At 38.5% G+C, this 27,028-nt stretch overlaps 1 protein-coding gene across 6 annotated transcripts in view; it reads right to left on the minus strand.

Annotated features, from left to right (window-relative positions):
* LOC120853653 (amyloid beta precursor protein) overlaps positions 1 to 27,028 on the minus strand; it is a 305,317-nt gene that overhangs the window by 160,623 nt on the left and 117,666 nt on the right. For all 6 annotated transcript variants that reach the window (XM_040227629.1, XM_040227643.1, XM_040227615.1 and 3 more), the window contains exons 4-5: positions 15,867 to 15,979; positions 13,276 to 13,469 (exon numbers count right to left, since the gene is read on the minus strand). In XM_040227629.1, coding sequence (XP_040083563.1) covers positions 13,276 to 13,469; positions 15,867 to 15,979 — 307 coding nt within the window. The remainder of the gene's footprint in view (positions 1 to 13,275; positions 13,470 to 15,866; positions 15,980 to 27,028) is intronic.

A 27,028-nucleotide genomic window follows, 5' to 3' on the forward strand; every position in this document is an offset into this window, starting at 1 on the left:
CCAAATAGGAAAAGGAGTACATCAAGGCTGTACTTTGTCACCCTGCTTATTTAACTTCTATGCAGAGTATATCATGAGAAACGCTGGGCTGGAAGAAGCAAAAGCTGGAATCAAGATTGGTAGGAGAAATATCAACAACCTCAGATATGCAGATGACACCACCCTTATGGCAGAAAGTGAAGAGGAACTAAAAAGCCTCTTGATGAAAGTGAAAGAGGAGAGTGAAAAAGTTGGCTTAAAGCTCAACATTCAGAAAACGAAGATCATGGCATCTGGTCCCATCACTTCATGGCAAATAGATGGGGAAAGAGTGGAAACAGGGTCAGACTTTATTTTTGGGGGCTCCAAAATCACTGCAGATGGTGACTGTAGCCATGAAATTAAAAGACGTCTACTCCTTGGAAGGAAAGTTATGACCAACGTAGATAGCATATTCAAAAGCAGAGACATTACTTTGCTAACAAAGGTCCATTTAGTCAAGGCTACGGTTTTTCCGGTAGTCATGTATGGATGTGAGAGTTGTACTGTGAAGAAAGCTGAGCACCGAAGAATTGATGCTTTTGAACTGTGGTGTTGGAGAAGACTCTTGAGAGTCCCTTGGACTGCAAGGAGATCGAACCAGTCCATTCTGAAGGAGATCAGCCCTGGGATTTCTTTGGAAGGAATGATGCTAAAGCTGAAACTCCAGTACTTTGGCCACCTCATGTGAAGAGTTGACTCATTGGAAAAGACTCTGATGCTGGGAGGGTTTGGGGGCAGGAGGAGAAGGGGACAACCGAGGATGAGATGGCTGGATGGCATCACTGACTCGACGGGTATGAGTCTGAGTGAACTCCGGGAGTTGGTGATGGACAGGGAGGCCTGGCGTGCTGTGATTCATGGGGTCGCAAAAATTCAGACATGTCTGAGGACTGAACTGAACTGAAGAATAAGATGCCCTTGTTTCCTTTTAAAGAGAATTAGATTGAAGAGACCTCTAGTAAGGTAGAAGTTGGGTCTATAAGTTCTTTGTCCCTTCATTAATCACATCCTCCTGTCCCCGCAAACAAATAAATGAAAAGCAAGAACTTGAAGAGAAACAGCTCGCCTTTTTTCTAGGCATGTGTCCCAATGTATACATTGTTCTTCACATTTCCCACTGTATTAAACTAATCTAAAGCTTTAGAGTATCCTTGCCTGTAGAATCTCCATGGACAGAGGAGCCTGGTAGGCTACAGTCCATGGGGGTCACAAAGAGTCAGACTGGACTGAGGCACTAAGCAGACAAAGCTTTAGCCTACACCTCCACCCCCACCTTCCCTGACCAAAGGTTCACAACTAGGGTGGATTAAACCGCATGGAATCAGCATACACTATACTATCAGTAATCATCAATACTGTTCAACATCTCTCACATACAAATTAGTTAATCAAAATTATTTATTTTTCTGAAACTTTTTTGATCAAAAGTGAGGAAGTTAATTATTATTAAAGTTATCATTTTAAAGTTATAATTTATATGTACTCTTAAGGTAGAATGAAGAAATTTAGCTGAAGGAGAAAAGTACAGATTATTAATGACATTTCATTACTGTAGAACAAGGGTACTGTTGGATTTTACACTTGAAATACCTGTAATATTTACTTGGCAGAAGAAAAAAAATGTAAATTCTCAAGAACAGATAAATGAGCACAAATCTGTTCCCAGAATAGGGAAAGCCCGAATAACATTCATTAAATCAGTCTACAAACAACTAACAGATATTAAAAAGCTGTGAACATTAGACAGGTTAATATATGCAAGGCATTCAGAACAGTGGTTTGCACATAGCAAGATTATGTAGTATCTCTTACGATTATTACTACTTGTGTACAGACAAGGATATAAGAAGGCAATAAAATTTAGTCCATGCCCTCATCACATTCATAGTCTGAAAACCTGATGATATAAGGAAGGGGTCATGTTCTTAATAATGATAAAAATCGAGTATTGGTGAGTATGCAATGATGAAATCAATTAACCTGCTGTCCAAACCTCACTGTAAGTGGGCATGACATTTAAATAAACGTTAAGTGCTGTCAAAACATTCATATCTTTCATTGTCCTATTTTTGGAAAACTATTTTAAAGCAATTATTACCTAATTTGGTAGGCAAATCTAGATTTATTAAGGAATTCAAAAGCTTGACTTCTATAATATAAAAAAAGCAAAAAAAAAATCTGACAATGATGACACAAGTGAACAAATCTTGAAGGAATATACATAATTGAAGAGATACATATGAAAATTACAAAATGTATTTTGAAAATATCTAGATGTTACTTAAAAATGAAATTTTTATATTTTAAAGATAACTAAATAAAAACAAAAAGAAGAACAAACAGAAACGAAGAACTTACAATAAACTCTAATTACAGGTGCTTCTTTTTGGCCCAAATCCTTCTGAAAAATCACCATTTTTAAATATTTTCTAATTAGATGTAAGGGAAAAATAACTTTAGTGGAGCTCGTCTGCCAGGTCTCTAAATGCTCCAATATTTTGAACATGATCTTTTTTTCTGCAGAAAATATGCTAATATTTAGTATAGTCAAAATGAACGGTAGTGACACTAATAAAAGGAAAAAAAATAAATGACATAATGATTAGATTTAATGAAGTAACTAGGTGCAAATGAGAAGCCTTACTCATCCACTGTTTGGGAATACTCTTTCAGCTCTAAATGCACGTAGGTTTGGAAGGTTTATTTTGATCTCAAACATTTCCATCTGCACAAAAGCTATGTTCAAAAGGCAGACTCCTGGAGTGTTTGCTTTTCTGTCCACAGGAGATCAGGGTAGGACAAAAGCTTGGAATGGAAGTTGTTGGGTTTTTTTTTTTTTTTTTTAAGAATAACTTCCTTAGTTTTCCAGTACTGAAGAAAACTCGACACCAGTTTCTCAACCACAGCTCTACTGACTTTTCTTTCTTGTGGGGCTGTCCTGTGTATAATGGGGTGTTTAGCACTAACCCTGGTCTCTACCCATCAAATGCGAGGAGCCTCTGATCCTCTCCCCCACAACCGAGACAACTGAAAATGTCTGCGGACATTTCCAAAGGTCTCTTGGGAATAAAATCATCCCTAGTCGAGAATCATTGCTCCAAACTAATGTTTGTTTACTTATTTTTAAAACTTTATTTTTCACTGGGGTATAACTGATTAACAATGTTGTGACAGTTTCAGGTGAACAGTGAAGGGACTCAGCTATACATATACACGTATCCATTCTCCCCCAAACTCACTGCATCCAGGCTGACACATAAGTAGAGTTCCATGTGCTATACCGTAGGTCCTTTTGGGCTATCATTTTAAATATAGCAGTGCTTTGCTGTTTAGTTGCTAAATCGTGTCCAACTCTTTTGCAACTTCATGGACTGCAGTTCACCAGGCTCCTTTGTCCATGGGATTTCCCAGGCAAAAATACTGGAATGGGCTGCCATTTCCTTCTCCAGGGGATCTTCCTGACCCAGGGATGGAACCTGCATCTTCTTGGCAGGCAGGTTCTTTAGACAGAAGTCCCATAGCAGTGTTTGTTTATTTTTAAAATCACCGAACGCTTGCCAATAGCTAATGGAGCTGAAACCGTCTCATGACTATACTTGTATTTCCTAAAATTCTTATCTACTGTTATCTTAAAATTTTTTTATTAATACCTACTGTTATTTCTAATAAAGAGCTCCAGTTTGACACTAAAGAACAAAAAATGCTTGCTGGTTCAGATAAGAAAGTCTCTCAAATGGATTTTTATCTGAAAGTTCAAATAAAGATCACAATTTCATTTACAACTCCAATTTAATTTCATTTTATTTTATTTCATTTTACTTATTGAAGCAACTAACAGATAATCAATTAGTAACTACAATCAGTTCAGTCCACTTCAGTTGCTCAGTCGTGTCTGACTCTTAGCCACCCCACGAATAGCAGCACACCAGGCCTCCCTGTCCATCACCAACACCCGGAGTTTACCCAAACTCATGTCCATCAAGTTGGTGATGCCATCCAGCCATCTCATCCTCTGTGATCCCCTTCTTCTCCTGCCCCTAATCCCTCCCAGCATCAGGGTCTTTTCTAATAAGTCAACTCTTCGCATGAGGTGGCCAAAGTATTAGAGTTTCAGCTTCAGCATCAGTCCTTCCAATGAACACCCAGGGCTGATCTCCTTTAGGATGGACTTGTTGGATCTCCTAGAAGTCCAAGGGACTCTCAAGAGTCTTCTTCAACACCACAGTTCAAAGGCAAAAATTCTTCGGTGCTCAGCTTTCTTCACAGTTCAACTCTCACATCCATACATGACTACTGGAAAAACCATAGCCTTGATGAGACAGACCTTTGTTGGCAAAGTAATGTCTCTGCTTTTCAATATGCTATCTATGTTGGTCATAACTTTCCTTCCAAGGAGTAAACGTCTTTTAATTTCATGGTTACAGTCACCATCTGCAGTGATTTTGGAGCCCAAAAAAATAAAGTCTGACCCTGTTTCCACTCTTTCCCCATCTATTTGCCATGAAGTGATGGGACCAGATGCCATGATCTTCGTTTTCTGAATGTTGAGCTTTAAGCCAACTTTTTCACTCTCCTCTTTCACTTTCATCAAGAGGCTTTTTAGTTCTTCTTCACTTTCTGCCATAATGATGGTGTTATCTGCATATCTGAGGTTACTGATATTTCTCCTGCCAATCTTGATTCTAACTTGTGCTTCCTCCAGCCCAGTGTTTCTCATGATGCAATCTGCATATACGTTATATAAGCAGGGTGACAATATACAGCCTTGATGTACTCCTTTTCCTATTTGGAACCAGTCTGTTGTTCCATGTCCAGCTCTAACTGTTGCTTCCTGACCTGCATATAGGTTTCTCAAGAGGCAGGTCAGGTGGTCTGGTATTCCCATCTCTTTCAGAATTTTCCAGTTTATTGTGACTCAAACAGTCAAAGGCTTTGGCATAGTCAATAAAGCAGAAATAGATGTTTTTCTGTAACTCTCTTGCTTTTTCCATGATCCAGTGGATGTTGGCAATTTGACCTCTGTTCCCCTGCCTTTTCTGAAACCAGCTTGAACATCTGGAAGTTCATGGTTCATGTATTGCTGAAGCCTGGCTTGGAGAATTTGGGGCATTACTTTAGTAGCGTCTGAGATGAATGCACTACAAGTGCTGTTTATAAATATTCCTATTGACTCAGCATTTTTTCCCCAGTATTTCTGGCTTTAGAGATTTCTGATGCAATTTCACTTAATTCTTGCATATCTGGAATGATATTCGTTGGTAGTTTTTGTTTTAAAGGCCAATTAGCTTAACCTTGAGTTATCAGTTATGTCTTTGTGTGTGTTTAACATGAATGCCAATTCAATTTAACTCAAATATTTACTGAGTACCTGGCTTGTAGAAAATTAGGTCAAGTATTTAATAAAAGTCACACAGGCCTCATAATAAATGCAATCTCTTGAATAAACAGGGTAGACTATTAACCCTACCACCAGGGTCCACTGAACATAATTTTTACATTTTAAGTTTCATTTTGAACAGTTCTATCTACATCTAAGGGTCCATATTTCTGATTTTCATACTTTCTTAAAATATTTTTTAAATGGGATGAAACTCATTCTATGTTGTGATTACCATATCAATCAACTGGAGTTTTTTTGATATCTAAGCTTTTTTCCACAATGTTTCTATTTTTTTCTCATCCCAGGAATTATTTCATCATTACTCATTAATTATTTCAACTGTGCTAAGAAGACCAAATAATAAGAAAAATTTAAAAAAAGGGAATTGCTTAGAAAGATGATGCAATAGGGTAGTTATCAGAGTTTTATTACTTTGTTCCCAAAATATTGCATCATCTTTCAAGAGACAATGAAAGAAGTCTAGGGACTTTCACTGCATGCAAGTGAAAATAAAAAATTCTCATTTTCTACACTGGCAAATAAGAGAAAATTGAAAGGAGACATGTTACAATTATTAAATCAGAAGATGACTGAAATCGATTGCATAAGCAAAACCTCAGACCATGACTCTTCAGTTAATGATGGTCTAGATGAATTTTCTCACGCTCAAAAACTGCAAAGTGAGCAATGCATTTCTAACAACAAAAAAGAAAATATGGTATTCTCATTCAGTTAGTCATTCTACAGGAACGATGACATCATTCAGCAGTTTGCAACAAAAACAGAAACTATTGCTAAAATTGTTAAAAACATGTGGTAGTATTCTTTCCTTCTTTATGATGTGTGTGCAACAAATTTTTATGATGTTTATACAACAGAACCAGTTCAGAAGTAGACAAATACCAAATGCATGAGTATCTTAAATGTGATGAGAAGAACCAACATAAAATGTATAAAGAAAGGACTGGATTAATGATGTTCATGAGTGTTTATAAATCCAAACTTGAAAATATTTTCTAATTTATAAAATAGAAGATAGCACTGCTTTTTCTTCAACAAAATTATGAACTCTTGAACTGAAAAGTGTTGACTTTTTAACAATTATCAAGTGAAAATGCAGGTGCAACAAAACGACCAGGAAGTACGAGGCCAGAACCGAGCAGAGATGTATTTGGATCCTGGAATCAGTATTCATAAGATGGTTATAGTTTGGGTTCATGCCTGGCAGCTGATTAGCTGCTACTTTTATTCAAAAGATAGTGCTCATTTCAGAAATCCTTACCTGACCGGTATCAGAAAGGGCCATAAAATGTCAGCAGACCTCATGGATAGAAGATGATGAAACTCATAAGACCTTTGTATAATTTTATATGAAGCACCTGATTGTGACAAGGGTCAGGTCTACTGACCCCCGCGTGACTCTGTATTCATCCCTATGTATAACAAAAAGGTATATAAACAAACCTGAGAAATAAAGAAATCAGATCAGTTTCTGGAAAAAAAAAAAAAACAGGAAGAGATGAAATAAAAATCTAGCTTAACTGTATTGAAGTTTTAATTCAAACTAAGATATTCACTATGTTAATTCTTACTAAAATTTCTAAATGAAGTTATTGCTCATCATCCTTTTAATTTTGGGGAATCGTTTGTAAAATAATTTAAAAACAAAAATTATATTAGTATAAAGAGCCCACTGCGCCCAGAGAGTCACTGATGCGGGCCTGGGTTTCCAGTGCAGTGCAGGGCAAGGTGCTCACCAGAACTGATTCAGTGAATTCCATAAGGTATTGTGTGTTTCATGTGCACATACGTGCATGTTCACCTCCCGCTGCCCCCCCCCAACATAACCGAGGTAACCATCCTGAGCTACCAAATACAGCCTCAAAGAAGGACATGGTGAGTTGCACGCGTATGCAATCACTCATCTAGATCTATCATAATGGGTCTTTTTTCAATCAAAAGAAAAAAAAATATCATCTCATTATCCAGGAAGATGTATGAGGTTACCTGTCAGCACATTCTCACTAATGCCTGCAACTCTCAACATATGAAGCTATGTCTTTTGATTCTGTTTTGAAAAAAATATAAGGAAATAGTCCTGAGAGGCAAAGGCCATTATCAAAGAGCTAGAGGGTCTTCCTTTAAGTTTTTTGCTCTACAAAACTCTTCAACCCCTGTGAAGTATTCGGTTTCTAGTCAGATTCTGCTGTTCCAGATGGGAGAATCTCCAGGTACTCACTCTCAAGGTTAGACTGGCTATGTGACGGGTCTTACATGTGAGTTTTTCAAGGGAATTTTCCCATGGAAAAATTCTTACCCAAGGAGGCTGGAGTCTATACACTATTAACATAAGTAAGCTGCATTACTGATCACATAACTAGGTATTCTGAGGTCACCTGAGAACTCAGTCATTATGTGCTAAGTCACTTCAGTTGTGTCCCACTCTTTGTAACCCTACAGACTGTAGCTACCAGGCTCCTCTGTCCATGGGATTCTCCAGGCAAGAATACTGGAGTGAGATGCCATGCCCTCTCCCAGGTGACCTTGCCGACCCTGGGACTGAACCCCAGTCTCTTGCGTCCCCTATACTGGCAGGCGACTTTTTTACCACTAGCTTACCTGGGAAACTAATTACAACACCAGAGAAATAAACACTGACTTACTTACAAATAAATTTTGGGAACAGTAACTGATTTGTTTCTACTCAATCTTTGAAAAGACTTACCTCTTTTTCAAATGAGGTCATAAAACAGAGCTCATCCCATAAAGAATGTTTCTCTAAATGCCTCATTAGCAACAGGATAACATTCATCTTCCAAAACAAATCTCACTACCTACCAATCAACAAAGTGCATTAAGCTGTGGATCAAATTTTATTCTGGAGGAGCAGAGTTCTTTTTCCTTTTCCCCTTTTCAAGAACTGTCATATCGTGTCTCCTAAGGACTTGTCAAGCAGGATGTGTGAAATTCTTCTTGTGACTTGTTATGGAAGCAGGCAGCCACCAGCTGGCAGGCCCCCAGCTTGTGTGGGGGTCAGTGATGTAATATCTCTCTCGTTTTGCCCACTAGCTTTGCCAGAAGAGAATGAAGGCATACGTGCCTGCAGGGCTCACAGAAAAACACATTCAAAAATGAAGTGAGGCAAGTGACCTGATATCTTAATTCTATTAGGTTCTAACAAATTTTTTTTTTTCTTTTTGCAGTTCCAATTTGTCTTTTTTTTTTCTTTCTTTTTTAAAAAAATTTATTTGGAAAAGTGAAATGTAGTTGATTTACAACGTTTCATTAGTTTCTAGTGTACAGCAAAGTAATGCAATTATAAATATATATATATATTCTTTTTTGTATCATTTTTCATTATAGGTATTGAATATCCTATAATGATATACTGACTATCACAAAATATTGAATATCATTCCCTGTGCTATACAGTAGGACCTTGTTGTTTGTCTGTTTTATATAGAGTTGTTTGTATCAGCTAATCCCAAATTCCTTGTTTATCTCTCTCTCCCCTCTTTACCTTTGGTAGTCATTGGTTTGTTTTCTATGTCTGTTTTTCTTTTGTAAATAAGTTTATTTGTAACATATTTTAGATTCCACATATGAGTGATATCCTGTCTTTAATTTCACTTATTATGATAATCTCTGGGTCCATCTATGTTGCTCCAAATGGCATTATTTCATTCTTTCTTAATAAATGAGTAATATTCCATTAATATTCCATAGGGGCTTTCCTGGTGGCTCAGATGGTAATGAATCCACCTGCAGTGCAGGAGATTGGAGTTCGATCCCTGGGTTAGAAAGATCCCCTGGAGATGGGCATGGCAACCCACTCCAGTATTCTTGCCTGGAGAATCCTACAGACAGAGGAGCCTGGTGGGCTACAGTCCATGAGGTTGCAAAGAGTAGGACATGAGTGAGTTACTAAGCACACGATATTCCTGTGTGTGTGTGTGTGTGTGTGTGTGGAGGAGGGCATGGCAACACACTCCAGTATTCTTGCCTGGAGAATCCCACGGACAGAGGAGCCCAGTGTCCATAGGGTTGCAGAGAATCAGACATGACCTAGCGACTTACCACAGCATATATCTATACACACACACACACACACACACACACACACACACTCTTCTTTATCCATCCGTCGACAGACACTTAGGTAGCGTCCATGTCTTGGCTATTGTAAATAGCGCTGCAGTGAGCACTGCTGGAGTTCATGCATCTTTCTGAATTAGAGCTTTCTCCAGACACGTGCCTAGGAACAGGATTGCCAGATCATATATAATGCATGCTAAATCGCTTCAGTTGTGTCCAACCCTTGTGCAACCCTATGGACCATACCCGCCAGCCTCCTCCGTCCATGGGATTGTCCAGGCAAGAATACTGGAGTGGGTTGCCATGCCCTTCTCCCAGGGATCTTCCTGACCCAGTGACTGAACCCATGTCTCTTACGTCTCCTGCATTGGAAGGTGGGTTCTTCACCACTAGTGCCACCTGGGAAGGACCAGTCAGTTATACATGGACATATATTCACTCCTTTGCAGATTCTTATCCCATATAGGTCAATACCAAGCATAGAGTCCAATGAGATTTCTTTCATGATTTTGTAAAACTTTTTGAGAAACAAATCATCAACCACATTGTATACACTCATAGGGTTTCTTTCCAGTATGTCTCCTTTCATGAACTTTAAGGGATTAATGAGTACTTTCTTACACTCCTTACTTTTACAAGGTCAATTCTAGTGTGTGTTACCATGTGGGCATGGTTTCTATTTTTAGTTTTTAAAGGAACTTCCATACTGTTTTCCCTAGTGGCTGTACCAATTTACATTCCCACCAACAAAAGGAGGATTTGTTTTTTATCATGCCTTCTCGAGCATTTATTATTTGTAGTCTTTTTAATGACATTAGGTCATCAAATAGTGATGATTAGGTATATCCAATAACATTAACATCCCAGCTGATGTTACAGCATGAATAAGAAATGGAATTAACTGGTGGGATTAAACATCAACCTTAGAAAGCTCAGAAGCAGTTAAAGGGAGAAGTTAATTTTCCCCACATAGGGAGGACTGATGAAAATATCTTTACAAAATGTTAAGGGTATCAATAAATCCAGGATATTCAAAGGAATATGGAAAAATCCTTATCCCCTGGTTCCATCCTGGCCAGAAAGAATCAAATAAAAAAAAAAGAAGATAATGAACTAAAAGCCTGAATTGGGGAGGTGATTGTTATAAAGGAAGGGTGAAATCCCTAGAACCAGATTAGTATTTTAGGTCTAAGATCAGAAGATCATATTTAGAGAGTAATGTCAAACCTGAAAACCCTGTGGGCGCAACATTTCTTAGTGATGACAGGGTTCAAGGCATAACTGTTGCAAACAGCAGAACGCATATAAATGCAGGGATCAGGAAAGATCCAGCTAACATTTCAACTGAATGTCAACTTGGATGGTGATATTACAGAAAACCGAAATAGGTAAGATGACCGTATGACCTACTTTTGTCTAAGTCCTTCAGTTACGACTGTGGTACTAGTGTCAAATCTAGTTTAATACACTCTATAGTTGCTCCAGTAATGGATAATGCAATAAATTAAAAGAAAAAAAAAGGCAGTGTTAAAAACACAGTATACTAAGTGTTCTATAGTTTCGTGACTGTAACAAAGAAGACACACAGTAGTATCATAACCAGAGAGATGGGTATTGAAGTAGGTATAGTTACCTACTTTGACACAGGTAAATAATAAATAATGAGAGACTCATAATAAATAAATGAGACTCAAGGCCAGAAGGGCAAGCCCTGTGGATCTCTTTCCAGGACTAGTGAGATGGGATGTAGGAAAAGAATGGGTCACTGAAGAGGGTTTCATAAGATAATGATGTTAGTAATGCTTTTAATTAGTTCAGTACGTCAGAAGGAGGGTAGGAGGAAAAGATCAAGATACCTTGAAATCTATTCCCAGTAAACAGTAGGTTTTATAAGACATTAAAAAAAAATGTGTTAAATGTGGAAGACAGCCTGGCAAAAATCTGTCACTCTCAGGAAAAGCACAAATATCCACTTTTAATTACAAAAAGTCCCTTGTGTATGAATGATCATGAATGGCAGGTCAACAACCTTGATACAGGGTTACAAGCACACAGCTGGCTCCATATGATTTTAAGAGCAGCCATGGATCTGTCTTGGTTTATTCACCATCATCTGGGTTGTTTACTAAGTACGGAGTCAATTCAGTAATGAGACGTGATCGATCACGCATCCAACAAACCAGGAGAAAAGAAAATGGCTGAACACCCCCAAATTTCCCTTTTTAATACTGACTGCACTGACATCGGGTAGTAAGAGCCCTCACAACAACTTTTTTATGAATTCTCCCTTAAACCTTCAAATCCATATATGACTGAGGAAGAATATGAAAAAGCCATCAATAAGAACTAAGCAATCCAACTTTTAGACGAAGTAGCAATGAAATCCAGACCAATGGACATTTCTGTACCCAGCACAGGGAACACGGAGGAGGGGCCCACCATAGCCTAGAATGCAATGCTCAGGAGCTTCCCACTGGCAAACCCTGTTCCCACTGATGCTTCCTGCCCTGGGGGAAGGAGTTCATACTGTTTACCATACATCTCTTGGAAACATAAGGAAATAATGTAAGCATACAGCTCACTCTTCCTTTATTTCCTTCTCCTGTGGTTTAGAATTTGCTTGTTCTGCTACACTGAACTCAATTTTTCTAAATCACGTGAAAGAGGGAACACAAGAAACCTTAACGAACAAGAAGAGAGTTACGGTAACAACGGGTAAGATACCAAAAAGAAGCCTGCATTATTAACTGATAAAAATGACAATCAGGGATCCTCCGTGTACATAGATTCTTATATAGCTATAGAATAGATATGTATTTTTGTAAAACTATTTTAAAAAAACCAAATTCTGTGAAGCAATTATCCTTCAATCAAAAGAAAAACGGTAAAGATTCTAAAATATATTATTAAAACCGCTGTGCTTAATTACATAAAAGTCAGAAAACTTTACCTTAATTACTATAAGCCCTACAAGTCATACTTAATATTCTGCTTGGAAATTTGTAACATTTGGGAACAGCTGAGAAAATACTGAAGGAGAAAGTGAAGTGTTACATCATCATCACCTCTGGGGATGTGAGTGAACCAGATGGCCTTTCTAACTCAAAGATGCAGATTTTATAATTTTATGATCAGAATACAAATGATGCCTTCAATTAAAAATAAGAATCTACAAATTATGGGATTCAGATTCCAAAGAAAATGAGGTGGAAATATATTTATTGATAATCACAGAAACTGAAGTCAGTTAAAGAATTTTAGCAAACATTTATGATTGCCTCTGACCTCATTTATAAAGGACAAGATGACAAAGGCAAAAAAACCCACAAAAACAAAAACCCACACAAACAGAAACAAAATCCTTAACAAAAATTCAGATTTAGCCAATGACTGATGAAATAATCCCCAAATCCCTCCCCCAAATTTCTAAACTACAGACCAAAACAGAAGACCATGTCATTCACCCAGCTCTCAAGTCTCTGCAGAACTACCAGTGACCTATTGTAATACTGTTGGAATTTTGATCCCAACTCATGAGGCTAAAATACAATCATTACAATTAATTCAGTGATGGCTGATTAATTATACTAAAATTAAATGGTAGGCTATAACCAGAACAGAACTTCATGGTTAGACTTTATTCCATAAAAGCAAACTTCAATGGGAGTGGGAGAGATCATGTAAATGAGAAATAGAAAGACATGCATTTATAGAAGAAACAAAACTACATGTTAGATGTTCTGGCATCTAGGAGAGACGAAACACAAAGTCCACCTTACCTCCCATCTGCATAGTCTGTGTCTGCTCCACCCCACCAGACGTCTGAGTCATCCTCCTCTGCATCTGCTGAGTCAACATTGTCACTTTCCTCCGCCAGTGGGCAACATACGAATTCCACCCCTCTGAACTTGTCAATTCCACAGGGCAGCAACATGCCATAGTCATGCAAGTTCGTACTCTTCTCACTACAGGTCTATAAAAATGTAAGGAGAAAACAATAAGTACTGGAGTAGATGTGCTTCCTTTTAAGAAAATCCAATTATAGCAAGACATAGGACCAGCATATCAAGGCCAATTTTACAGTGGATAGAATCATTTGCTTTTTGAGTGGATTTGCAGTAGTTTCTTTAGCACAAGCTACTTTGGTACCCTTAATTTTTAACTTTGGTACTTATTTAATAGAGATAGGTTGTTATGGGGCTTCCCTGGTGGCTCAACAGCATATAATCTGTCTGCAATGCAGGAGACATGGGTTCAATCCCTGGGTCAGGAAGATCCTCTGGAGAAGGGAAAGGTTACCCACCTCAGTTTTCTTGCCTGGAGAATCCTACTTACAGAGGAGCCTGGTGGAGTATAGTCCATAGGGTCACAAATGACTTAGAGACTAAACAATAACCTGTTGGTATACTATAGAAACAAATAAAAACAATAGGAGTAGAAACAAATTGGGAGCTAAGACGTAGAAGAAACCTCCACAGTGAACAGTTATCAGAAAATCCATTCTTTCCAGCCTCATTAGCATATCAGGAAGTAGTGATGGTTCCATATATAACCCCCCAACTCACTTCCACTTCCTTTACGGATGGAAGCTACTCTCACTTGGATCTATCTCATTCTAGAAACTGCAACTCTCTTGGCTCACTTCCAAAGTAACAGCCTTGGGAAAAGGAGAAATTATCCTCTGCTATGAATCAGAACTTAAAGTCATTAGAGATTTCTCCTTTAAATCCTTTCACTTTCCTGGGATTTGTTCAGTTCCCACAAATCAAAATTAACATAAAGCTTTGAAAGCACCCAGTGGTGACAGAGGAAAGATTAATAATTCAACACAATAAGTAAACAATGAAATTTTACAGAGTGTACTTCGACCTCATAGGAATTAGACTTGTTTCTCAGTGGCAAGAAATTTTTTTAAACTCAAGAAGAAATGAAAAATGCGGTAGTCAGATGGGTGTCTGTGTGTGCTGAGCTGCTAAGTTCTATCTGACTCTTTACGACCCCATGGACTGTAGCCCACCAGGCTCCTCTGTCCATGGAATTTTCCAGGCAAGAATACTGGAGAGGGTTGCCATTTCCTACTTCCAGGAGATCTTCCTGACCCAGGGATCAAATCCACATCTCCTGCGTTGGCAGACTGATTCTTTACTACTGAGCCAGCCACTTGCAAAGCCCAATCAGATGGGTACTGGGCTTTAAATCATCTAGGTTGTTTTCTTAATATCAATTAGCTCTGAAACATTTTTATATAAAGACAATGTTGCTTACAACATATTACTTTATAAAAGGCAAAATTAATGCTGAATCTTAAGTGGGTTTTTTTTGCCTAACAGCTTTAAGGCTATGATACAATGGCTAAATGGAGCTAGACCAGGGTTTCTCAACCTTAGTACCATTGACATTTTGGGCCAGATCATTCTAGAGGGCAAGGGACGCTAGTCCTGTTCGCTGAAGAATGCTTAGCAGAACATTCTGGCCCCTGGCCACTAAATGCCAGTGGTATCACCCCTTGTCACAAAAAAAAAAGCTGTGACAACCAATAATATCTCCAGACATTGGCTCATGTCCTTGGGAAGGGATGTGGAGCAAAACTGACCTCATTTGAGAACCACTGAACTAAATCAAGGAACCTAATTCTGGGAGACTGATTTCATTACAAAGAAAAAAAAAAGTATACAATTTATCAGAAAAAACTTCATAATATATTAAAGGGACAAAGCAGTTTTAAAGGCAACAATATCAAAAAGTGACATTTTACGCTAACTGCTTTATGTCTTATGGCTTTGTTAAAAGCAGGGGGTTAGCAAAAGTCAGAACTGGTGCCATAGACTTACTCCCTGTGGAGAAATGATGGTGTCAGCATGACACACTGAACACAAAATTGATGGCAAAACTCAGATCTAACTGCAACTTTCATGCCGGTACTGGACAAGCTACTTCCTCCTCTAACACTATATTCCCCAACGAACAACAGAGAAAAAAGTTAAAGTTTAAAAACTTCGCACGTGCCAAATGAAAACAAGACACAAATTACAAAAATTTTTAAAAAGGTATGTTTTAAGGTTTATAGAGAGTATAAACTTACAGTTTCTAATTTATAAAACATGATATAGCATAACAAATCTCACTAAACATAAAATACTCATGGATAGCTTTTTAAAATGATAATAATAACTTATTGATCAACACAGCTGTTGTCTCAAGATATCCTCTTGAAATATTCATGAAGATTTTTATTTTTAACAGTAATAATTAAAAAAAAACCACATTTATCAACAGACAGCTGTTGCCTCCAAACATCCTCTACAGGGTCACTACGCATCATCCCTAGGAAATTGTCGCTTGACAAGGAAGAAGATGAAAGGGCTGGTACCTCTTTGGCCACGGTGTGCCAGTGAAGGTGGGTTTCACAGACATCCATTCTCTCCTGGTGTAAGAATTTGCACTTGTCGGGAACAAGGAGGGCATCGCTCACAAACTCACCAACTGCAAACAAAGAAAACAGCCTCATATCATTCCGTCTGCATCCCAGGGATCTTATCCCGGTGCTGGTATCAAGGAAAGACAGGCTAAAAGAACTTCAGAGAAGTTATGCTGCTTTTAGAATGATGAAGGCAAACCAGGAAGAAGTATCTTTAGAATTTTGAGTCCTGCTTCTGTAAACAGCCAAGTTCCTTGTCACATTACCTTGATGGTTAAATACTTTCTATGTGTTTAAAGTGAAATTTTAATTTATTGAACATGAATCTCTGTGAATTAATCACACAAAAAAAACTGCCACTTAATTGCAACTAGGGTTAAAAAATTACAGATTGACTTTGCCAAGGTGATCATTTGAGAAGAATCCAAATAAATAATTGTCCACCCCTCTTTCTTGAACATATTAATCTGAAACTAACAGAAAAGTTAGCATTTTTCAACTTTCTAAATAAAGTCTATATATACACATATGTGTATTGTATGTTTATATAGATAATACTAGAGAAGGAAATGGCAACCCACTCCAGTGTTCTTGCCTGGGAAATTCCATGGAGAGAAGAGCCTGGAGGGCTACAGTTCATGGGGTCGCAAAGAGTTGGACGCGACTTAGCAACTAAAACAACGAACAGCATACATAATACATTTGTGACCCCATGTACTATAGCCTGCCATCCGTCCATGGGATTCTCCAGGCAAGAATACTGGAGTGGGCTGCCATGCCCTCCTCCAAGGGATCTTCCCCACCCAGGAATGAACCCAAATCTCTTACATCTTCTGCATTGACAAGTGGGTTCTTTACCACTAGTGCCACCTGAGAAGCCCATATACAGATAGTTTTCACAGAGTTTAGTTCAATTAAATCATGAAAACTGTTCCTTAGACTTTTGCTATAGTTTTTTTTAAATTGTATATCATGCAAATTATTTTAGTACTGCTGGTTCAGGTATAAAGATATTACCTGAAGTCCTATAAGAATTCACATTCTCATAAGTACTTTAAGTTGGATAATTACAACATAATGTGTAAGCTGTGGGCTTAATTTTTATTTGTTTTGTTCACTACAGTATCCCCAATTTCAGTATAGATTCTGCACATAGTAGGCAATAAATGTCTTGATGAATGAAGACATTAAATGCTATAATAGAGATAAAGTGACAGATCAACATAGTGAACACATCTTCCTGGGGATACTGGGAATGATCTCAAAGTAGAAATGAATCTAAATGGATGAACAGGAATGGGCCGTGTAGGAATGAATGCAATGTTAAGACAGTATCTATCTTGTTTAACATTCTACTCCTAATCCATGGTCTAGTTCTAGCAAACATGACCATACTGGATGTATGGATGGATAGATGAATGGATACATGGCAAAAGGAAACCTTCTGTGCAAAGAAAAAAAAAAGACAAAGCATATCTGTAGAAGAGGCAGAAGTCCACTATAGCTGGAACATAAGGTAGGTAGGGGAAAATGTCCAGAAATAAATAAAAGACTGGAGAAATATGGGGGACTCTTGTTTTAGAGTCTAAGGTTTTAAATCATTATGGATGTAACACAGGCCACAGGACATTTTAAACAGTAATGACATGCTTGTTTGATTCCCAGATAAACTCTTTAATCAAGTGAAAGATGGACTACTGTCATAAAATGATGAGTAATCAAGGAGACCACTTAGTAAGGTGCCATGATCCTTCAAGCAAGACACGCAAGAACAGATTAAAACCAACAACTACAAACAAGCAAGGAATACAAGTTGTCCACACATCAGCAAAGACAAGAACCATTTTTTTACTTTCATAGTATGTTACATGAAATTTTATGAAATGATACATAACGAGATAAAGGTTCTAAGAAGGGGGAGAAAAAGCAACTTTTCAAACCCTTTAAACAAAAGGATTCCTTAAAACTATCTTTCTAAACACGCATTTAAATTTTAGTCTGTCTCTAGTTCAAACATGCACGATGCCTCATGAAATTTAAGCATTTATTTTAATAAATAATACTTAGGTAAAAGTCTAAGTAAATCACAAGGGATAAAGAGCCTTATCATTCCTCAGATCTCTGAAACAATTGATGGTGTCCACAGGATTGCATTGTGGGTCACAGAGAATGCAAGAATTATGAGACACGGCACCCCCAAGGGCTTCACGTGGGTGGTACTTGGTGAGGAAGGAAACTTTTGAGTCCATGGAATGGCTGGCTTTCCATGTGCATCACTGCAATTCAGCTCCACAACAGCTGTGTGATGGATCTCTAGAGTGGGACACAAAGGAGTGACTAACACTTTCCCAAAAACACATGTAACGCCACCAACCTTGAGAAGGCTATAACCAAGGCCCAGAGACAAACATCAAGCTATGAATAAGGAAAGAAAAGACGTAATAATGCAAATGATGTCATATTTTTCCTTTGCTTTTACATAGAACACTATAAAACAAAACAACAAATAAAACAGACCGAAAAAAAAGATGAGTTGGGAGAATGGAAAACAAAAATAACCTCAGCAAAAACCAACACATCTTTCTCGAAGTGGACTCTTCATGGTTTCTCAGGGCAGGCAATCAAACATAGCAAGAATACTTTATACCAGAGGCATCCTATTTTCAAGGCCACAGGAGGCCAGAATTGACAGTGGCCTGAAGATGCCTGCCTGATTTACCAGCTCTGAACTGTCAAGGCATACTAGCATACATATCTGGGCTTCCCTGGTGGCTCAGATGATAAAGAATTTGCCTGCAATGCAAGAGACCAGGTTCAATCCCTGGGTTGGGGAGATCCCCTGGAGAAGGGAATGGCTATCCAACTCCAGTATTCTTGCCTGGAAAATCCTGTGGACAGAGGAGGCTTGCAGGTTATAGTCCATGGGGTTGCAAAGAATTGGACATGACTGACCCACTCAATGGACATGGGTTTGGGTGGACTCTGGGAGTTGGTGACAGACAGGGAGGCCTGGAGTGCTGCAGTTCATGGGGTAGCAAAGAGTCAGTTACAACTGAGTGACTGAACTGAACTGAACTGAACTGAACTGAGCAACTAACACACACACACACACACACACTCACACACACACACAACCATATTTACAAACATCAGAAATACTAAGCAACATTTTTTTATTCTTTTACAAGTAGTTAACTGGGAAGATTCAATGCCTGGGCCAAAGCTATTAAATCAGTTCATGAGACAATCAGGAGAAGATATCGGATACTCTCAACTTTGTCCTGAAATAGTTATTGTGGCATAAACTGGATAACAGCTGCCAAACGACAAACTGTCCTTTTTTACTTGACCTGAGGCCAATCTACTAAGGAGTAGATTTTAATGCAAAGTCAAAGTCACTGGAAGATATTAAAATCTAGTGTTCATCAAAAGGACATGTATGATTAATTTAATAAAAGGATATATGATTTATATTTTTTATTTGGAAAATGGCATTTCATTTCACTGTGTGAAGATGCCCTTAGGTTTCTAATATTGCACATAGTCAAGAAATATATGTCCCTCAAATGAGATTGCTTTTTTAAAGGATTAATACGGGTTATTTAATAGGCCCTCGGGACTAATGGCAAAATAGAAAACTCATTGTACTCTAATATTAAAATAAAATTCATCAAAGCCTGGATTTTACAATCTTGTTTATATTGCTTCCAAAACTGATGGCACATACTAGAATGTTACACATTGGAAATGTTAAAGCAATTAAACCACACAAATCTGTTAAAATTTCTTTAACAAGGAATGAAAGAGAAGTGGTAAAAATATAACAAATCCTTTCTCAGAATCTGGTTTAGTTTAATACGGTTTACCTTTTCTCTCTTTTTAATGCTAAAAACATTATTCTTAAAAATCTATGATACCAAAAAAAAAACCAACTACGATGCAACAGTGGATATGTGGAAACTTCCTGTAGTGGCCACTCAGTTTTGCTGAGAATGTAAAATTGCTCCAAAAATAGCTTTTTAATTAAAAAAAAAATCTGATAGTATATTCCTGTAGTTTCCACATAGAACCATGCACACTTTTGTTTTTATTTATCTTTTATACTTTATTTATATATGTTTTTAAATTGGAGAATAATCACTTTATAATGTTGTGTTACTTTCTACTGCATAACAATGTGCATTAGCTCTATGTATACAGATATCCCCTCCCTCATGAGTCTTCCTCCTACTGCTCCCTGCTACCCCCTACCCTGTCCCACATCTCTAGGTCATCACAGAGCACTAAGCTGAGTTCCCTGTTTTATACAACAGCTACCCATTTATTTGTTACTGTTCAGTTGCTAAGCCATATCTGACTTTTTGTGACCCTAGGGCAGAAAGTGAAGAAGAACTAAAGAGCCTCTTGATGAAAGTGAAAGAAGAGAGTGAAAAAGTTGGCTTAAAACTCAACATTCAGAGAACTAAGATCATGGCATCCGGTCCCATCACTTCATGGCAGATAGACGGGGAAAGAGTGGAAACAGTGGCTGACTATTTTTCTGGGCTCCAAAATCACTGCAGATGGTGACTGCAGCCATGAAATTAAAAGACGCTTACTCCTTGGAAGGAAAGTTATAACCAACCTAGGCAGCATATTAAAAAGCAGAGACATTACTTTGTCAGCAAAGGTCCATCTAGTCAAGGCTATGGTTTTTCCAGTAGTCATGTATGGATGTGAGAGTTGGGACTATAAAGAAAGCTGAGTGCTGAAGAATTGATGCTTTTGAACTGTGGTGTTGGAGAAGACTCTTGAGAGTCTCTTGGACTGCAAGGAGATCCAACCAGTCCATCCTAAAGGAGATCAGTCCTGGGTGTTCATTGGAAGTCTGATATTGAAGCTGAAACTCCAATACTTTGGCCACCTGATGCAAAGAGCTGACTAATTTGAAAAGACCTTGATGCTGGGAAAGATTGAGGGCAGGAGGAGAAGGGGAAGACAGAGGATGAGATGGTTGGATGGCATCACCAACATAATGGACATGGGTTTGGGTGGACTCTGGCAGTTGATGATGGACAGGGAGGCCTGGCGTGCTGTGGTTCACGGGGTTGCAAAGAGTTGGACACGACTGAGCAACTGAATTGAACTGAACTGAAGGACTGTAGCCTGCAAGGCTTCTCTGTCCATGGCATTTCCCAGGCAAGAATACTGGAATGGATAGACATTTCCTTCTCCAGGGATCATTTCCTGAACCAGGGATTGAATTGGGTCTCCTGCACTGGCAGGCAGATTCTTTACTACTGACTCACCATGGAAGCCCATCTGTTTAATACATAGTACTTTTAATTTTAAAACAAAATTTCTGTTTATTTGGTTTGATCCTCAGGTTAAAAAAAATGAACAGAATCCAAGTGAAAGAGACCACAATAAATTAAGTATTCTAATGAGAAATCATCTTTCTGCTAATGTTGAATTTTAGGAATTTGGCATCATTCAATCCTAGTAGTTTCCCCTGGTTGCTCAGAAGTGAAGAATTCAACCGCTAACGCAGGAGACATGGTTTGATCCTTGGGTTGGGAAGATTCCCTGGAGAAGGAAATGGCAGCCCATTCCAGTAATACTGCCTGGGAAATCCCATGGACAGAGGAGCCTGGTGGGCTCCAGTTCATGGAGCTGCAAAAAGAGTCAGACAGGAATTAGTGACTAAACAACAAAAACAATCCCATTAGTTAAATTCAATATACAACTGTGCATATTTACTGGTAATCACACAACCTGGTTTCTTGTTTTAAACATTTACAATTTATATTATACACACTCCAGTTGAAAAGGAATTTTCACAGCTAAGGAACAAGATCTCTGCTTGGCTTCTTCGCCAAAAAGTCTTGGCAAGGTAAACAACAGCACTGAATTCATTTGGGACTCTGCAGGCATGACCCACTGGCTCTTAGGTGGTCTTTGAGAGGACTGTCTTATTCAAATTACCTCATTTTGCAGATGAGAGGAAAAGAACCCAGGTCAAGTGGCTTGCCCACAGAGCCAGTTGGCAGTGCAACTGGCCTGAAAATCTGGACCTCTGGACTCCAATCCAAGTGTGGTTACTCAACTCACTGTTTTTTAAAGTCTGGTTAAACTGGGTTACTTGGCCAATTCTCTTCAGCTTTTATAAAAGTGGATTCACTTTTAGACTATAAAATAATGTTGTGATCTACAATGTGGTCAATGGAACAATAAAACCAGCCTTAAATTAGCTAGCAAGTCATATAAGTAGTTAAAAATGCATTCATTCCACTGCACAGAATGGAACGCATGGTAAACACAAAAGAGAGTGCATGACAAATATAGCATAAAGTCATGACAGAATTCTCTCCCCCATGAATCTCACATTAAGGCTAGAGCTGCTGCAGATGTCCCAAGATGCTCTCAGAGACTAGGTTATTCCTATATTTCTGCACCAGGGCTTCCCTGGCAGCTCAGTGATAAAGAATCCTGCAATGCAGGAGACGTAGGTTCCATCCCTGGGTTGGGAAGATCCCCTGGAGAAGGACATGGCAACCCACTCCAGTATTCTTGGCTGGAAAATTTCATGGACAGAGAAGCCTGGCGGGCTACAGTCCACCGGGCTGCAAAAGAGTTGGAGAGGACTGAGTGACTCAACATCTTTCTGTTCTGCACTGCCATCCTTTGTGAGTTGGCTTTTCTCAACATGCTTTGTGATCACGAAATAGCCACAGGATATTAAGAGTTCGTATTCAAGTTCCAGGCAGGAACAGGTCAAGGGATAAAGGGTTTCTGTTTTTTTTTTTTTTTCCCTGTTAAAGCTTTGTTGTTTCCCTGGGAGGAACATCCACCCAGTATCCACATCCCATCCGCCAGAGCTATGTCATCTGGCCACATTGAACTGTGAGGGAATTTGCAAACAATAATTTTGGTGAAGCACATGGTCTCCATGAATGAGGAAAAGCTGGAATTCTTTTTGAAAGGAGGAATTAGGACAGAATATCAATCAGGCAAATACAGAGTCTCCCACAATATGAAATTTGAAGACAGGAATGTATTTTTGTTTCTTTATGGTCCTTTACAAAAGACAGATGATTTCAGGAAGACGATAGAGAGTAAAAGTACTACAACTAAAACCAAAGGGACTGTGAATCACAGCACATGGAGAAAAGGTGCAGAAGGGTGTTAGAACAAAGAGCGGAATTTCTCAAAACCAAGTCTCCTGCATTTCTGAGTAAGAGTGGGACTGAACAGACTTAATAAAAGTTCCCAGAACCACATGGACGGTCTTCAAGACAGACATTTCAAATGAATAAATTGTTTTTCTATGAATTCACAAAGATTAAACTGGTGTTGGCTAGAAACATTTCAGGTCTTTGGGCTTCTGCACAAGGTGTAACCTCCCTTTCTTGTCTCTAAAGAGTTAAAGGAAAGGGTGAGGGAGAATTCTAGCAACGGAATTCCTGAAAATTGGCAAAGCTTCAGATAAGAAAGATAAGCAAAAGGCAAAAGAAGTGAAAGCTACAAGTTTCTCCTAAACCCTCTCTCTGACTTTTCAAATGAATGGAGCCAGGTCTCACTTACATACACATATGGCAGGTTGACTGTAAGAGAGAAACAGTGATTGACCCAGGTTCTGAATAAAATGGTCTTATAATCATGAAAGCTTCCCAGGAGGCACAATGGTAAACAATCAGCCTGCCAATATAAGAGACACAGGAGAGGCAGGTTTGATCCCTGGGTCAGTAAGATCCCCTGGAGGAGGAAATGGAACCCACCCCAGTATTCTTGCCTGGAAAATCCTACACAGTCCACGGAATCACAAACAGTCAGACACGACTGAGTAACTGAGCATGCAAGATGATGAAAAGACTGCAGAAGACATAGGTGAAAAAGACAGGAACAAAATAAACATTTGTTAGCTATTGTGCAGCTTTTTCAAAACCTCACAAAGGCATGAATTAATTCTGGTACTGCTCAGCAAGTGTACAATTGAAGAACTGTGTAAATAGAAGGTGGATGGTAGGACCAGGCTTGCCCCTGTCAGTGAAGTTTACAAATAAGAAAGGGGAGGAGCCAGAAAGATCCATGAAGTAACAGATCAGAGTTGGAGCCATAAGAACAAATGCATATTTAGCTTAATATAGATACAGATAGTCAGCTACAGAAATATTCATCCAAGCTGGACACTAGACAAATATAATGCCTCACTCTGAGAGGCACCTAAAAGTAGATGTTCTAGCAGCAGCAAGCACACCCAGTGCCCAGGTCTCTATTTTTAATGTGATTCTGCAATAAGAGGAACTAGAGTCCCTTGGAGAAATAGAGGATTCTAGGACTGGGGCCTAAAACATATGAGTCTGGAGCATCTTGTGGAGAAAACAATAAAAGAGGGTATTTCAAAATAAGCACAGGAGCCAAATGAATGAGCTCCCAAAGGCCAAAATTGGAACAACTTGAGCAATTACGTGTGTGTGTGTGTGTATGTGTGTGTGTATATATATATATAATTAATAAAGTAGTGTTAGATTATAACACAAAATATAAAATGTCTATGAGTTACTAAAACTGAATAAATAAAATGGGTGGTAAAAGGCAAACCTGTGTAGAATTAAAAATCATCTATACGCTCAGGAGGTGAAGCAAAATTCTCTATTCCTTACTTGTGGGCTATGCCTAGTGACTTTCTTCTGAAGAGTTCAGTACACGATGAGGGGAAAAGAGTAGGTTTATAGTGGAGAAACCTGACAACCACTATCCCAGCCATATGATCAAAGTCAACAGAAATAGTGACAGATCTTGTTGACCACAGGGGCTCTTGATATGATATGAAAAAGGCAATCTATTTCTGTGGTCTTTCTCCCAGAAACCCATAACTCCAGGCGAAGCATAAGAAAATTCCACCAGGAGCATCCTAAAAGAAAGCCTGACCGCTACTCCTCAAAATTGCCAAGCCCAACAGTGGGGACATCATGAGAGACTGTCATGGAGTGCTAATTAGATATGGCAAGTAAATTTCACGTGGTGTGCTGCATGGGATCTTAGAACAGAGAAAGAATTTTAGGTAAAAACTAAGGACATAAATTTAAAAACGCATGTTCCTTGGAAAAAAATGTTATAACCAACCTAGACAGCATATTAAAAAGCAGAGACATTACTTTGCCAACAAAGTTCCATCTAGTCAAAGCTATGATTTTTCCAATAGTCATGTACGGATGTGAGAGTTGGACTATAAAGAAAGCTGAGCACCAAAGAATTGATGCTTTTGAAGTGTGATGTTGGAGAAGACTCTTGAGAGTCCCTTGGACTGCAAGGAGGTCCAATCAGTCCGTTCTAAAGGAGATCAGTCCTGGGTATTCATTGGAAGGACTGATGCTGAAGCTGAAACTCCAATACTTTGGGTACCTCATGCGAAGAGCTGACTCATTGGAAGACCCTGATGCTGGGAAAGATTGAGGGCAGGAGGAAAAGGGGACAATAGAGGATGAGATGGCTGGATGGCATCACCAACTTGATGGACATGAGTTTGACTGAACTCCGGGAGATGGTGATGGACAGGGAGGCCTGGCGTGCTGCAATTCATGGGGTCGCAAAGAGTCGAACACGACTGAGTGACTGAACTGAACTGAAGGACATAAATGAAGGATGAATAAAAGGACAGACTGTATTAATAATAATGGATCAGAATTGGTCCATTAACTGTAAGAAATGTACCACTAGATATTAATACTGGATTGGCCAAAAAGTTTGTTCAGGATTTTGTATGCTTTTATGAAAAACTGAATGAACTTTTTGGCCAACCCAATTAGGGCAGACTGGGTGAGGGGGTATATGGCAATCCCCTGGAATGTCCTCTCAATTTTTATTAACATTAAATAATATTAAAATTTATTAAATCTAATAAAATAATACAAATGAATATAAATTTTATTAAATCTAATTAATTAAAATTAAAATTTATATTAAATCTAAAACTTAGAGTCATGCCTACTTAAAAAAAATTTGAAGGTCCACATCAGATTTTGATAAGACATACCTATTCACTTCCATGTCAAGATTCTGACTTACAACAACTGTGAAATTACTGTCAACTGAAAAGAACTTGTGTTAAAAAGATGTTTACTTGGAGAAGGAAATGGCAACCCACTCCAGTATTCTTGCCTGCAGAATCTCACGGACAGGGGAGCTTGGGAGGGCTACAGTCATGGGGTTGCAAAGAGTCAGTTATGACTTAGTGACTAAACTGCTAGGTATATATGTCTTATAGTAGGAAAAGTCTCTAAAAATTTTTCACCTTGCAAAACTGAATCTCTATATTCATTGAATGACACTCCTTCTTTTTCCTCTCCGCAGCCCCTGGCAACTACCATTTTCCTTTCTGCTAAAGAAAAAATATTTTTGAAAATATAAGATAATTTTAACTTTTTCATTTTTAAGCTTCATTTTCATATATTGGAGAGGGTGTGGAGAAAAGAGTGCTCTTGCACTGTTGCTGGGAATGTAAATTGATACAGCCACTATGGAAGACAGTATGGAGATTCCTTAAAAAACTAGGAATAAAACCACCATATGACCCAGCAATCCCACTCCCAGGCATATACCCTGAGAAAACCAAAATTGAAAAAAATACATGTATACCATTGTTCATTACAGCACTATTTACAGTAACAAGAACATACAAGCAACCTAGATGTCCACAGACAGATGAATTAAAGAAGTTGTAATATATATATACAATGCAATACTACTCAGCCATAAAAAGGAACACGTTTGAGTCAGTTCTGATGAAGTGGATGAACCTAGAACCTACTATACAGAGTGAAGTGAGTCAGAAAAATAAAGATAAATATTGTATTCTAACATATATATGTGGAATCTAGAAAAATGGTACTGAAGAATGTATTTACAGGGCAGCAGTGGAGAAACAGACATAGAGAACAGACTTATGGACATGGGAGAGGGCAGGAGAGGGTGAGATGCATGGAAAGAGTAACATGGAACCTTACATTACCATATGTAAGACAGATAGCCAGGGGGATTTGCTGTATGGCTCAGGAAAGTCAAAGGAGCTCTGTATCAACCTAGAGGGGTGGGGTCAGGAGGGAGATGGGAGGGAGGTTCAAAAGGGACGGATA

Source organism: Oryx dammah, unplaced genomic scaffold (genome assembly GCF_014754425.2).
Source record: "Oryx dammah isolate SB20612 unplaced genomic scaffold, SCBI_Odam_1.1 HiC_scaffold_2, whole genome shotgun sequence".
Lineage (NCBI taxonomy): Eukaryota > Metazoa > Chordata > Mammalia > Artiodactyla > Bovidae > Oryx > Oryx dammah.